Source organism: Ischnura elegans, chromosome 1 (genome assembly GCF_921293095.1).
Source record: "Ischnura elegans chromosome 1, ioIscEleg1.1, whole genome shotgun sequence".
NCBI lineage: Eukaryota > Metazoa > Arthropoda > Insecta > Odonata > Coenagrionidae > Ischnura > Ischnura elegans.
This window is the reverse complement of record NC_060246.1, coordinates 67,029,816-67,046,101: the sequence shown is the minus strand read 5'-3', so window position 1 is coordinate 67,046,101 and position 16,286 is coordinate 67,029,816. Positions and strand designations below refer to the sequence as shown.

At 41.2% G+C, this 16,286-nt stretch overlaps 1 protein-coding gene across 4 annotated transcripts in view; it reads left to right on the top strand.

The window, feature by feature from the left end:
- Nucleotides 1–16,286, top strand: part of LOC124162504 — a 191,511-nt gene that overhangs the window by 38,959 nt on the left and 136,266 nt on the right. For all 4 annotated transcript variants that reach the window (XM_046539083.1, XM_046539077.1, XM_046539071.1 and 1 more), the window contains exons 2-3: nt 5,282–5,732; nt 10,512–10,628. In XM_046539083.1, coding sequence (XP_046395039.1) covers nt 5,282–5,732; nt 10,512–10,628 — 568 coding nt within the window. The remainder of the gene's footprint in view (nt 1–5,281; nt 5,733–10,511; nt 10,629–16,286) is intronic.

Sequence of the window (16,286 nt, the reverse complement as noted above, 5' to 3'; positions counted from 1 at the left end):
CACCAGAGTTTTCACGTAAGTTTATCACGGGGCTTTACCCTGTAGAGGTTATGGGCTCGTTTTTCGGTAACATGAGATTAAATTTTGGTCAGTGATGAATTCTCTCTTTTATCTCTTTCAATTGAGTTTTTTTTCATGTCAATAGCTTCATTTTATTATTATTACTAATAATGTAATTACTTTATAAATATTTTACTTATTTAAATTTAATAGATGATCTGAATTTTTGATACCTTCTCAGTTTTTTCAAGAGCTTTCCACTTATTATGATAACCCAAAATATGCTTTATTTTCTGAATGAGTAGAGTTCTTCTAATGAAAGATTGCGAATATCGTCTGTCGATAAATTTATGAGGAAGTATGGTAAAGCAGGGAAAGTCGGTCCAGGGTGAAACAGGTATTACAAGTTGGGAGTCGAGCGCTGTTTTCCGTATCTATTTCTGTGGTTCACGTTGAGGAAGCAATAGGAAAATGCCTAAGTAATAATTCTTGGCCTCGGGCCATGGTACCAGGAAATCGCTTCCTAATCGGGCGTGCGTGGGACTTCTAAAAAACGTGGCTTGGATCCGTACAACACCTTATGTTAGGCATTCGATTTATCTCAAATAAAACTTGGATTTTTTTCAATCGGAGCTATAAATTCTGCAAAAATATTTTGGCTCGCCGCAATTAATACATCAATATTTAAATAGTATGTATTTGGTATTGATTTAGGTGTAAATATTTAGGAAGAAGGCATAAAGAAACCTAAGAAGAAGCCTCGCACAGTGGAAGGTGGAGACGACTTCGGTGTTTGGGATTTGCCAGTGAAAGGCAGAAAACCAGTTGAGGATGGTGAAATTTAAAAATCAGGATCTTAAAAGGAGACTTTTGTTTTTGCTATCACCATGAATTTTTACAGATTTTCAAGAAAATCGCAACACCATCGTCGTCCAATTATCCAATCATATCAGCAGGTTTTCATGACCTTGCTACCACTTTCCATTCCTCAGCATGGATATTTTGGATCTTTATGTATATTTCATTTTTTTAAATCATCCCCGCACACACTGTTCGCGACTCTTGACCGTCTTGAACCTTGATATAATTTCAAGCGGCCTGGGCAACAAGTAGATATTGACCACTTGAATACTTAACATACAGAGAGTGCATTAATGAAAAACATTGTTCCTGTTTTTATTAAATATCTCTAGAAAGTATGTACATGGCGTCCCATGTGGTCTAGCTAATTTACTCGGCTCGTACGTATGAAAATGTTTCGGACCACTGTTCTACGCCATCAACACTTTACTACTTTGTGCTCGTCTGTTAGCAAATCGCTCATTGGTTTGACGAGAGGCTCTATATGAAATTTTAACTGATTGTAATTGTACATACTTGTTTCTATTTGGCATACCCATAATATGTTAAAGAAAGTAGAGATATTCCCCAGCAACTTGGGAGAGAAGCACCAGCCCTGATGACGTCTCCGGGCAGAAGACATGTCGGCCATTTAAAATTGTGGGGGAAGCATCCGTTTTGCACCATTTTCCATTGTATTATATGCCGAAGATTAGAAAGATCCCTCCTTATCGTCGTTTCTGCTGTAATAATCCATTAGCAATCGTCTCACTATTCACTTATGCCCTTCTACGTCAGATCATTCTCTAGCGTCGTATCCTTGTCACCATTTTCATATTTCATATTCATGGTTTCCAACACTTCTATGGAATAGAATTTATAGACCTACCTAAAAAAATCAGCATTCCTATTCTTACCTTTATTTTCCTCTCCTGAGTCTACTTCCCTTTCCCTCACCTTTCCTTAGCTGATATTGCTCAAGGATTTCGAGTGATGACGACAGCCGTGACCTTGCTTTTGCACGCAGTCGTGAGCGATTCCGTCGTAATGGGCCAACGACTTCTAACGAAACCATTGTTATGAGGATACGTCCGATGGTATAGTGATGTTTTCCTTTTCGTCTGCCCCAACTTCATTTTGCTGCCCTGTTGTGAATACGGTCTCTTCCTCACTACATCACTTCAACCACTCCGACTGTACCCTATGGACAATGAAATTAGATCAACTGGGAATTTAAACCGTCGACCAATAGGAAGCGCTGGTTCATGAGCCACCTCGGACAAGGCAGAGCTCTAAAGAGATCTTCACTTTTTAAGATAAACTAATGTTTTTCGTATTTTTTTTTAGAAAACCTGTGCTCTAATGCAACGGTAATACGTTTTAATGATCTAATTTAAGCTGTACCTATGACGAAAAAGAAATTCGTTTCCGCACCGTAATGGAAAAAATTGATGCACGGTGTACGATTCTGGGTGAGCTTCATGGGAATGTTTATGTGGTTTATGTACAATCGCAAGTAAATACTGCGAAGAACCTTGTTATGCTATAGTTTTCTGAATCCTACTCTAAAAATGATATTGTCAGTGAAATCCTATCCTGAAGAAGTATTTATAACGGTCATCTTCCTCGTTCTTCGCTGCGAGCTGGATTGGAAAGCTGAAATTGTCATCAGGCATCGTTTTGCAGAATTTACTTATAAGTTAAGTTAAGTTAAGTAAAGTAAAAATTACATTATATAATTTAAAAGGCGATTAGAAATCCCAGTTCAATGACCGTTGTCTGAAGTAGGTAGTAATTGAAATGTAAAAGCACTCATGTAAAGTTAGCAGAGTTATGCAAAGTTGATTTCGTCTGCAATTTAATGAATGTACCAAAGAATATTGACGAAATATTCCCGGTAGCAGGCGGTAGCAGGTAGCAGAGTACCCTGCTATCTGGTAGCGCTTGGCTTAAATAAGGATTATTAATACCTTATCAAACGAAGAAAACTTTCCGACCGTAGCCAGTTTTAATAGGTGATTATTAAGACATGTTTCCCTGAGCTCTGTGCCTCATGCATGCATTGGTAATCTCAGACGATGTAAAACTCCTATCTACTCGTATAGAAACTAGGTCCCTGTGACGTCACGTGGAGTGGCATCGCATGGGCGCCAATCTGGCCTTTTTCAAATGAGGATAAAATTGACCCTTGCCATTCGTCTAAACCGGTATTTCTTAAACGAAATAATTTGTATATTAAGAATACCCTAATGGTGGGTAACGAATCGCAATCAATGCCTTTCGTTTTCTTTGATGAAGGAAACTACCTTATTGCCATGAGGCAAAATTCCCTTGGACCTGGAATCAAACCACGGACCTTTGGCTTTCCGGGCCACCTCGCAGTCCACAACGCTGTTCAGGTTCATGAATTCTTATGAAAATTGTACCGAAATTGTTGTACCATGAGTCTCGGTACCCGTTACCATAGATATATCCGTAGTCATCGACTGCTGCTGCACTTAAATTTGATCTGATTCAATCTCGCTAATACATCGAATCAGGCCATAATCGATTCGCCCTCTCTTTGCAGTGCTTCAAGTCTGTCCACACGTTCGAGTCGTGCCTTAAGGACGTTTTACACGGGGCACGGAATTGCGCAGTTTTGAACAGCATTAATATAAAAAATGGCGTGGAATTGCGCGAAATCATGAACGGAATTGGTACAGGGGCTATTTTGCCGTCTCACATCCATGCATTCTCGCATGTGTTCTAGTAATTCACTACTTTACACGACGCAATTTTGACTGCGCCTTCGTGCACACGTCATACGTACGTGTCCCGAGTAAATCGGCATTAGCAGTCGACTGCTGTAGCCACGAATATTACAAAAGAGGATTCTCAAGTCGGCCTCTGAATGCGTTGTCACCCACCGCGCGTATAAATGGGTTTCACAAGTCACCTCACCATTCGTGTCGCTGACGGACAAATTGATCCGAGTTTCAAGGGGAAATAAGGTGTAATTATGGATATTAACCGATATTTATACACATAATGATGTGATATATATCAAATGCATAGCTTTTTAATGCTATTCCTCGCAAATATAAAAAGTATGCTGCAAAATATTGGAAAAAAATGGATCGCATTGCACTCATCGCCGCGCCGCCGACATTTTTGAAAACCGAGTAAAATGCGACGGAAATGGCAACAGAAATCAGCCTTGTATGGGACGTAATTGGGTCTCGTGTATGAAGTCCTCTTGGCTCTAGCAGTCAACTTTGACGGGTGAACCCAGCTTTAGCGAAGTTGAAGCAGTTTAGCTCTGGGAGCCATTGGAATCAACGATAGTGAAGATGTGTCCAGCGGGAATATCAGCGTTCGACCTGGAGACTTGAATTGCAATGCTGGTAAAGCTGCAGTAAAAACAACACTCGTGACGGGGTGCCGAGAGAACGTCGCGAAAACTAATGATACGTTGCGAAAGCCTTCGCTCTATATTATATGTTTTTTAGTTGTTGTTTTAAGGGAAGTATTATGATTATTGCTCGTTGGGGAGAAGGGCAACGAGTTTGCTTACTTGCAAGGTTCGGCAAATGCTTATTTTTGCTTGCCTACGTTTGGGGAGATGGAGCCAAATGAGCCAAAAATGTGTTCACGCAACACTTGAACGCTCCCATGGCAATCTATTTTGACGTGCAAAACCAGATAAAGTGGTTAAATAATTTCCCATACGTAAAAAAATTCGGAAGTGTTGGCTTCCCACCCCGTGGTACCGGGTTCAAATGTGGCGGTGTTGGAGAATTTTCAGAGGATATCCGATACCCCCTTCGAGTGTTGTGTGGTGGAGACTTCAAGCGCAACATTTCGTCCGTCAGATGGGACGTAAAATTGTGGTCACTTGGCGCTTATCCCGAGCACGCTCATGCCGACGCCGGATTTCCCACCACCCTTCCTTCTCTAACGGAGCGAATGACCTCAGCTGTTGGTCGCCTCTTCCAAATACAGTAGAACTTCAACTATCCGAACTTTCTGAACTCCAGCGATCCGAATCGGTCGCAGAAAAAAAAAAATAAATCGAAAGTTAATAAGATTCGCAAAATAACTGTTCTACCTTCGCGCGCTACCTTTCTTTCCTCCGGGGAAGTAGTATAGGCGCTGGGTGGTGGATAATGATGACTTTTCATGACTTTTGCTTTTATTCATCTATATAAATCACTCGTATATACAGTTGTAGAGGCAGTATAATCTTCGAAAACGCTTTCTTTTCATTTACAATTAACAAAAATGCATACAGTTCCGGAAATGAAATCTTTTCTTTATAATAGCCTAATTTTCGGGAAAAATCCAATTATCCGAATGGGGTACGGTCCCGATTGATTCGGATAATTGAACCTCAACTGTACCATATCATTATTTCGTGAAAATCTTTGTCACTGACCGTTGGTTCCCTCTCTTTCGGCAGGAGCGGGGGGGACAGCGCGACGTCCATGCTGGGCTCGGCTTCGTCGGCCGGCGTCAGCAGCGAGGAGGGCATGGGCGACGGCGAGGAGGGAGGCGAGGCCGAGGAGGACGAGGAAGAGGGGACCTCCCGGAGCCGGAGGCCCCGCCGCCCCCGGAGGCTGCGGAGGCGTAGTCGCCGGCGGAGGGAGGCGGCCGAGGAGGTGGCGGCGGCGCGGGACTCGCTCGAGTCGTCGGGGTGCAGCCGCGGCGCGGGAACCAGCCCCTCCGGGAGCAGCGGGGGCGGCGCCAAGGGGGTGGGGGGCGTGGAGGAGCGCGGGAGCGGCAGCAGCGACTCCCTGCTATCCCCGCCCGCGGCGGCCGCCGCCTCCGCCGCCTTGCCGCCCACCTCCCAGGCTGGCCTCGCCCCGCGCTCCGGGCCGCGCTTCAAGCTGCTCGCCGAGGGAGACGTCCAGGTGAGTGCTTACGGATGTGGGTCGGCGGGCGTGGGTCGTCGCAGGGCCTGGCGGCGACGGTTGGGCGTGTGGGAGGCCGGGGCTATTCACATTCTATTATTACAACAACATTATTACTACTACATTAACACAAAATTGGGAAAAATCAGCTGCTGAGAATAATGTAGGTGGTTGATATAAGTTTCCGCAATATGGGAGCGAATGTTGCAATATTTCCAAAAAGAAATTTTGGGGATTTTTCAAAACTTATTTTTCAAAATAATTTTGTCAGGAGGTCTCACTGAAAGAGATCATGTCTAAGTACTCCTGGAATTACGAACAGGATACATTCCGAATACTTAGTCGTGGGTCGGATTGGTTGTAGGCCGGAAATGATGTAGGAAGGTTATGAACCCCTTCCCCTCCAATCACCCGACCACAGAGTATATATCCCGGCAAAATCTTATGTGTATCACTAGTCTTGAAAATGGTACGGTGTACCGAAACTAGTCGGCAATAAAGTGTGTGTTTTGTAGAAAAGCAAAGTAATTTTCTTCCAACCATATAGGTTATAAACCATGTACAAGCCCAAATATAGCCTAAACTTTTTCTGTGCCTACTGACGTTGATTCGCTCTCACTTAGATTCGTCCTTTTTAACGTACAATGCTTAAATACTATTATTACAAGAACATTGTTACTATTAATTACATTAAAACAAATTTGGGAAAATAAGCTGCTGAGAATAATGTAGTGGTTGTTGTACGTTTCCGCAGTATGGGTGCGATTATCGCGGCATTAAAAAAAAAAAAGGTTTTGGGGATTTTTCAAAACTTATTTTTCAAAATAATTTTGTTTGTAACTTCGGGTGGTCTGAAGTACTTATCTACGGGTTCAGAAGGTGAATGTTTTCAGTGTTGAATGTGGTGATAAATTTAATTGCTTTCCACGGAGATGTATTAATAAATTTCTATGGTTTCGGCTTTTTATGCCATGTTGCTGTGGGACGACCTCACTTCCTTATCCGGAACATTGTTGGGTTGAAACTGTCTTAAGACAATGAAATTCAAGCATCAATTATATTAGTAGAAGATTAATATACCCGAAGCTAGGGTTAGACTGAGTATTTTCGGGTTAACTCGTATTTATTTTCGTTTCCGCAGATAATTTACTTTGGAATTTTCTCGCTATCAGACATTTTCACTTTACATAATTAGAAGCTCCACTCAATTACCCTATCGTGGAATTTTCTCGAGAAAATTTGATGCATTCGCCTTCTTTAGGTGAAAATTCATACAATTTAAAATGGTTTTACCTGTGGTTTATTTAACTTCCATTTATTCACCCCAACTAATTTTCTCATTTTTCTTATGCTCCAAAGGGAAAGGGAATTCTAACATTAAGATTTTCTGAGCTCAATTCTGTTATATCCGGAATATACTAGTTTTTGCACTACGAAATTTCAAAGTTCCGAATTCTCTCGCAGAAAATCATAATGCTGGAACATAATGTCACCTTTGTTAGTTTTTCAGTAGTAGTAATTGGTCTGAGTAATAGTTTTCCATGGCTTTGCTTCTTTGTGTATAACCGGAAAGCAGGGGGATCGTTGCCACTAACAGACTACCCTAGCCTCAAAGAACTATTGCAAATGTATGTCACAAGGTGCATTTGATAGGGATTTGTAGAGTTAAATGCGATATTAAATAACCTTGTTTGTAACCCACGTAGATTTATTCTTTACTTAATGTGGTTTCGGTGTCGTACGGAAGGCATCATTCCTGTATATTTAGAATATCTTATATCTATCCCTAATGGATCATGAGGTACTTCATGGAAAAAAATTAACATTGAAAACTAATAAAAACGAGTGGCTGATGTAAGAACAGAATTATCCCGAATATTTTTGCGGTATTGTCGCACTATATATTCTCATGTGAGAATGCAATGCTCTTGCGCGTGAAATATCATCATCTTCGTGTCTACTTCCTACTTAGCCAACTTCATTGCACTCCGACGATTGATACTGCAAAAGAGAGGCACTTCATCCTCTTGAAAACAAAGAAACTTTAAGGCGCTGCTGTGACTGCCATAATGGAGGCATCTTATGCCGAATAACTTCAATTTTTTTATTTCTATACTCGATTGCTTTTTCATTACTACTCTATATATTCCTGCCGTCTTTATGGGCTCACTTTAGTGACAAATCCTCCTGCCTTCGTCCTGTCGTGGGGAAAGTGCTCGTATCCAAGTTCCTGCGTCGCTGGGAGATGCATCATCTCTGGTTGATTGATTTGCTCTGTTGAGCGACCGAATGCTTTGACCGAGTTGTGAAAAATAAAAATAAATTACTATCCCATAGACCCTTATTAGGTGATGCTGAAAGGAATACGTTAAAGGATATGAATTTATTGCCGTAGAATTATCGGAAAGGAGATTTTTAACGAGAGAACAGGACATGAGAAGGGCACTCCGACGTGTTCCTAGTTCCTTCCTTAGTTCGTTATGGGTGAATGCTGTTGAAGTGTTGAGAGGAGCCTGGCCCTATTTTCATTTTAATTATCCTGGACTAATTATCCTATCGGAATAATATTTTCGGAAGAAATCCTGTTCCTAAATTTGGTCTAAACAATTACTGAGCGATGGTGATTGTGGTACACAGGTAGAGAAGAGGTTCCTGCCTTGTATGGTGAAAAAGGCTATAATCGGACTACGCGACCAAATAAATTTTACAGAATCCATGTGAAATTGATGGCTTTGGTTAGTAATTACTCAAACCTGGATAAATATGATCAGAAGTGTGCTTGATGCTCCGTCAGAGCGATTATTATAGCTCACTGCTCACGCTCCTATGATTTCTCAGAAATTAGCAACATAAACTCGGTTTAACGATTATGACAGAACTAATCCAAAACACAGTTATCGGTTAATAGAGGTAATTTCATGCACCGGTTTATATATGAAAAAAATTAAAGATGAGTTATTATAGAAACATCCGGTTATTAACCAGTGGCGAACCCATTTGGAGTTAGCCACATTTGCACTGAAGTGCGGTAATTCCACTGTGGAAAAATCATTCCTCTTGACCTCTACTTGAACCAGACTCCCACAAATGTGCATAGGGTACTTTAATCACTCGAAACTGCTTACTTCGAAAGTGGAAACTGTTTAGTGGTACCCCATAGAGCTCGATAGAGGATATCTATGATTATGTAGACTTGAGGAGCAGATTAATGTCCTAAAAGACGAAAACGGTAGTTTTTTTATAAACACTGAACAATTCAGGTCACAAAATTTTCTTCTTCATCGTTCCTTAAGCTATCTGAGTGCTTTTTTTTCACGTTATATTTCTGGTGTCTGAAGTGGACGTGATTGTAACTGCTGTCGGACAATTATCATCCCAAAAGCTCATCGTAGCTTTTCCAAACGGAATACTCTGGGAAGAAGGATGTGGCTGCTTCCGGGAGAAAAATCACTCAATGAATTTCGATGTAAAGTCGGGGATCTTGTTTATGGGCCTTTGGAACGGATTGATTTCAATTTTCCATTTCGAGTGTTCATGATTACCAGTGTGTTTCCGGTGGTCTTCCACCGAAAAGTTTTCGAATACTATAACTGAAATTGTAAATGATTTAAGTCGTTTCATAAAAAAATTCCACCTCTTATCAGTTTCTCCAGTTTTGGTTAGTCTTTAATGTTTAATTTCAGTAATATGATCAATATATAGTGAGATGGGAAAGTACGGGAGGGGACTATTTGGGAGTTACATTTACTTCCCCCGAATAACGCCTTTGAGCCCATGGCTGTATATCCTCATCTATAAAGAATATGCTTATTTCAATGAACGTTAAAGGTAAACTAGACTTTGCATTTATTTCCCCTGAGTAAAACCTTGGAGTCCATGTTCATCTGGATATACTTGATCCACTGCCTGTGCACCGTGAAACCTCAACCTCAACCAACCACCTTTAGTCAGCGGCCACTTCTTCCTCGAACCGACTATATTTCGTGAAACTTTCCTCTGCACTAAAGCAGTATTTATACGCAGTGTACGAATGGATGGATGGTGGTCGGGATTATTGATGAATTGTTTATATAGGTTTTCCACCGTTTGTATTACTCAATGTTTTCAGGGATGAGATAGAGCAGCACCTTACGATGCGGTAACATGAACACTTAGGAGGGAGGAAGAGAAAAGATTAGGGGCCCTCGAGATCTCGATATGGAGAAGGTGAAGTGGAGGGTGAGGTGGAAGAGCGACAAAGTGCTGGACACGGTGGGTGAGCAGAGGCAGTTTCAGGTTGAGATGCGGAATAGACGAAAGGTTTCGATGGAGCGAGTTTTGAGCGGGGAGGCAATGTTGAAAGTAGTGTTACAGGGAAGAATCTTTGGTATTCGTGGGAGGGAAAGAAGATATTTGGAGTTTTAGACAGGATGAAAGGGGGTGGGCCTTAATGTGAATTGAAGAGTTAATTCCAAATTTGGAGGGGAGAAAGGCAGGGTGATTGGCGTAATGTTCCATATACAAGAATTGCCAAGTGAAAAATTACCCTGGACCGGGAATCGAACCACGGACCTTTGGCTTTCCGGGCCACGTTACAGACCACTACTCTATACAGGTTCTTTAATTCATATGGCAATTATACCGAGGCACATGGTACTAGGGGGAATATTCCATGTAAACCTACCTTGACCAGTTGATTACTTTAATATTTATAATAATAATGAACCTTTTATGCTATATATTTATCTCTTCGTCGTCCCTATGGCGTGTCTAATCCGGCTTTCCCGTTTCTCCCGCAAGGTGTGCGTGGTGCAGCACTGCAGGGGCCTCGTGGGGAAAGTGCTCGCATCCAAGTTCCTGCGTCGCTGGGAGATGCATCATCTCTACCTCAACGACACGTGCATCTCGTCCAAGACGGTGAGTCCAACCCCCACCCCCCCCCCCCAATACTCCTCTGATACCCTGTTTGCTGCTGCTCGCATTTCCTTTATCGATCTATGATTCCGCTTATTAGACACGTCCCTTTGGCTTACGAACGTACAGAGATTTTGACTCACTGAAGGCCTGGTATTCGAAACATTAACCCGTATAAGTTAATGTTTAAATGAGGGAACGGTTTTCGCGGATGGGAACGGACTACGTATGAATTTACGATCAAAATTAAAAATAGATTTCTTTTATTTCTGTTTATGCATTCGCACGGGTTGGGTGGTTTTTGCGGTGAATTTATGTTTTAATTCATACGTTCATACATTTACCAGAAATTGACAGAAACAGGTTCATGTACCGCAAAACCAGGCCTTTATAATACAAATGGAATTGTGTCGACTTATACTTATGCTTTAAAATAATCAAAGATTGCGCCGGTGGTCTTCAGTTACATTTCCTACCATTATCATAACATTTTATTTTATTTTCTTGTATTTTAAATGAAATCGAGACGATTATATGATACGTTCATGCTAGTACAAACCATAAATGTGTAATAAAACGATACCATGAATTATCTTTACGTGGGCACTAAGGATGAATCAGTAACGTCGGATAACACTTACCTGTAAACTCTCTTTTTAGGTTACCATGTATTTTGTTACGTTAGTTATCCAGCGATGGCGACAAACTGGCTAGAATAGTGCATAAGTAGGCATCTTGCAACGTTGACATGGCGAAATTTTGTCTGGAGTTTGAATTCGTGACAATATAAAATATTCATATTAACTTGGTTGTGGTGTCAGCATGGATAATTAATCCTTCATTATATTACTAAGTTTTCTTATCATCGACTTATGTTTCTCGTTTAATCCATCTATTATTATTAATCTAACCGTTCATGCGAGACGTATTTAAATATACTGATTGATTACTGATCCACGTAATATTTGATGAAAATATGCATGCTTTCGTAGATATTAAATGAATACTTAACGAGAAAAAGATATCGTGCATTTTTTAAAGTCATGGATATATTGCATTTAACAGATGATTTTCCTTTATTGCTTCATACTTATCTATCAATGTATATTTTTCTGGTTAAGGTGGGATTTGATTTATTGGTAGTTTTCTAAGGCTAAAGTTTCGAAAGTTTATCACTTATAGTGTTTCCTGGTCATAGCCTTCCTTTCTACGTTAAAAAATTACACCGTTTTGTATTATTCCTTGTAACACTCATCCTTAGTATATTTTCCAATTTTGATGCATCGATCATTTTAATGTAAACGTGGAACGAAGCGAGGAAACCAAGTGTTTCTCGGTATCGCAATCAGATGATTTTTACTTGGTTGCCGTCTGATTTTCATCAACATGTATTTTTATTATCAATGAGGAATTTACTATTTACATAACTCCTCGCGGTCTAATGTTCGAAAGTTCATTGTTTCTATTAAACATTAACTCTGCCTCTGGGTTAAATTTAAATACCGCTACTCCAATGTTTTCTAAGTATTTACTCATACATAAATTAAGCAAACACTATTGCATTTTGATGTGAGTTTGCCTATTTGCAAGAAATCCAATTCTGACTCGACAGCACGGCCTTGTTTGTTTGCATGCGCCCCAAATGGACTGGTAAACTCGTTTCCGGCAGCGGACGGAAGGCATTCCACCCCGGAAACTACGTGGGGGGGGGATGAAATAGGGGTGTATGCCGCGTGTAATCAGTGGAGAAACTGGTAAACCACCCCTTCGAATCGGCGAACTCTTGTTGGGGCCTCACCAAGAAGGGGAAGAGAAATCCCTTTCCCTCGACCCCTTGGAATTGCCTTCGCATCAATTTTCGGCAGCTTGTAGGGAAAAAACGGGAAGCTCCGCGTGATTGCTGCCGTCTCCGGCTTGCTCCGTCCGATATCGCGGTGTGCTGCCCGCGCCTACCTTCCCCCTTTAACCTTTGGCGACACCACGCTCTCCTACCCTCCCTCCCCTGCTCCCCCCTTCCCCGCCACCTTCCCCTCCTGCCCCACATTTGTTACTCCCCCTCTTTATCGCACAGACTCCGCTCCGCCTCCAGTGGGGAGCTGCGAGGGAAAAATCGTAGATGGGACATATCGAATGCTAGACCCTGGGTGTATTTCATCGATGTGAATATATACTCCGTCTTCGTTAGGCCATGTATTTTTTAAAATTTGGCATAATTTTCTTTTTTATCGACCTGATCGATCCTAAACCGTGCGTAAATCTGCAGAGGAACGCAGGATAAACGTGGAATTTATATCAAGTATAGCTTAAAATAACCCCCAATCTATTTTTTCTCCATGGACTCGATGAAAAATGTTTAACTTAAGTATAGGGACTGTTAAACGAGGGGTCAGTTTTGATGAAAACCACATCTTTGTTTCCTATGCATTGTTTCAAGCGAATGGTTTATTTTGAAATCTAAAAGTGCTACCACCTACCACCTTTATGTGGCTTATCATCAATTAAATTGCTTTCATTCCCCCCATAAACCTTTGTACCCACATGATTACTTCAGTGCGAAGTGTTACTGAACGTAATATTAAACCTGATAGATGTATATATCCGATGGATTACACTCGCGTGTAAGCCAGCGTATCAATATTAGGCTGGATTTCGCGGGACCCTAATCTTCAATTGTATGTCTTTCTATAGCTCGGCGTGCTACCTGCCGTTGCTAATCATTTCCATGACCCTCGCTATCTTCATCCCTGATATTCGATTACCTTCTATTTATCACGAATTTCGGTATCATCTCCGCGCCCCCTCAAAATCAAAGTCCTTTTATACCCTCTGCCTCCTCTTCATCTCTCCATTAATTTTCTCTCCATACCTACCATGCCTGGCCCCTCGACTGTACTCTCCCCTCTTCCCATTTCACCTACATCCGTATTTGTACCGACGTCTCAAGCTTAGCCTATTATCATCATACCTCATCTATTTCTTTTATCCCTGGGCATATTTCCATTCAGTGGAGCAACAGTCTCCTTATGATACACCATGCCAGTTTTTCCTTTTTGCGCATATCAGATTTTGTATGATAATGGCCACATTTACATTCACCTTAGTCGTGGCGAAAAAGTATGTCTTATCATGTGGTTGGTAAATTTTTTTTTGAATAGGAGAAAATTATTTGTATAAATATTGACCACTGATAAAAGCACCAAATTCATGCGACCTGAATGAAAATTTATGGAATTAAATCACTTTTGTGTAACTATTCATGAAATACGTTCCAATGATGATAGCCGAAATTTTATATGTATGTTATACAGGTAATTTTCATTGGTTGAAAACATCACCAATATAAGTCGTACTTAAAATATGATTCTTGGCGTAAAGTAATAAATTAACTATATTCCTGAATTTTTGGGGTACACTTGTCTTGGAAACTTCAGGAAGATATTCCCTTGTGTGTCCTGCGCTGTGTTTTGTTGCAGTTGGCATAAAATATAGATTTCGTTTTCCATAAAACATCAAATTATGCATAAGTTCTCTTATTTTGTTGGGCTTCTCCTGCTCTTTTACACGCATAGACGCCGATATTTTTTTTATTTTTTGTAGTTAAGCCTACCTATAGGTCTTCCTCCTCATGAATGAACTTGGAAGGAAGGAAATACTAGTCTCTTTACCTTTTATGGGGAACTTTTCATTCGATTTTATCCTTAGATTTACCAATTTCCCGGATGTCGATTGGCTGCTTAAAAGAAACATGGTTAACTCAAAGAGTTTGACGAGATATTTATAGACTATCCTTAAAGTGTGAAGGCGATTGAGCCTCTTGAGCATTGCTCGTCCCACAGAGATCTGCGGAGATCTTCGCCGCACAATCAGCACCCATCTCTCGAGCTACCGACCACCGCCGCCCGCCTGGTAGAAGAACCCCGCCCCCCTTTCATAGGTCGCCGGCGGATCGTGGAGGAGTTTCTGAGATGGCGATAATAATAGATCGCAGGTGCATCGCCCTTATCCGGCTTTGAGGAAAGGGGGAGAAGAGGTCGAAAGGGGGAGTGGCGTGATGGGTTTGGGTGTGTATGCGAAGGCGAGCGGGAAGCGGCCCACGTGCGATCGGTCCATTGACGCGGCAGGGCAGGATTTCAGGGGCCGCCAGGGGCGCATTTGCGGGGGTTGGCATTTGAATGGGGAAAAGGAAGCACGGGGGAGGGGATCACGATCTGAGATGTGGCTCAGCCGAGCATTAAGGAAGAAAAGAATATGGAGAGGTGGTGGTGGAAGGTGGAGCATATTTTTGCCATGTCGGCTAAAATAGGAAATAGTGGTTGCTGGGTGATTAATCGACCAATAGATTTATTTCATCAAGACTTAAAACCACCAAGTTAACCCATCATAACTCAATGTTGCTTCAAAGTAACATCAAAAATATATACATTTTAAGCTTTTTTCTGGAAATATTTCAACTACGAGTTCTCTTGTGCTGTAAAGTTTAATGGTGGAATGTGTAGCTGCCACAATAATTTTGATTGAGTAGAAAATGTTCACATTTTTGAGATGAGAAGCCTTGAAATTTAATTACTCCCATAAGCAACTCTGGGTTAGAAATGGTTAACGGGAATACACGTTCTGGTTTTCGGTATCAAAGCACCGTCTCCTAGTTAGACCTTATATTTTGTTTAGTCTTTTTTATTTCGTGGTTTTAGTGAAAAGTTTGCCGTATATATGCATTGCATCATTACACTGCCAAGTAAAAATGTTATGTTTTATTCATTCATGAAATAATTGCATTTATACAAGAAAACGTGTAATTAACGTCTTAAAAGTTCTCTGGTGTATACGTGAGTCCATCTGTTTACAAAAGAATGCTGTATCTGTTTTTTTCGTGCCTAAAAAATGGCATTGAATAAAATTTAGTGGAGTGAATTTTAGAGGATCGTAAGCTAGGCAAATCAATTTGAAAATGGTTTGATAACTATAGTTAGCTCGATGAGCGTCTTTGAAGTCGTGGCGAATCCTGGGCGACATTTACGGGAAATGATGGGAAAAATGTCGTGCCCTGGCTGGAGTAGTTCAAGACATGGAGTACGGTCTGGGAAATACTGGAGAGAAATGAGAGAACATGTTGGATGACCATTAAATAGATACATGGAAACGTTAGTATAAATTCCAGTTTTGTTATATTATCGACTTGAAAATATTGTAAACGTGGGAAAATTGATGATAATGGACGGACAAGACGGACAAGATGGATGGATAAGTGGGAAATATGATACTATAGTGGGTAGAGCACTTGGATGCTGAAAATCAAAGTCTGGCGTTCAAAGTCCAGGGTAAAGCCTCATAAATTTCCCAAGTGCGAAGTGGCTCGGGTAAAGTAACCAGCCCCCATACCCTGAATCTATGTAATCACACCCCCTCGGCTTGGTCTGGGGTGAGCTCTACCCTTACTGTTCCTAGAAAACCTACGATTTGCATAACTGAATGAGCGATTTCTTAGTGCTGGGGAAACGTTGGGGGTAATTCAAGGTCATAACGGATCACACGAGGGAAATCCTCGAGGCGAACATTTAGAGAAACGTTGGTTTAATGTCGTAGAAGTGGCTGGAGAATGCGTGAGAAACGTCAGAAAACATCTGGTAAAACGTTCTGGGGGACATCGGAGAAATTTCAGGG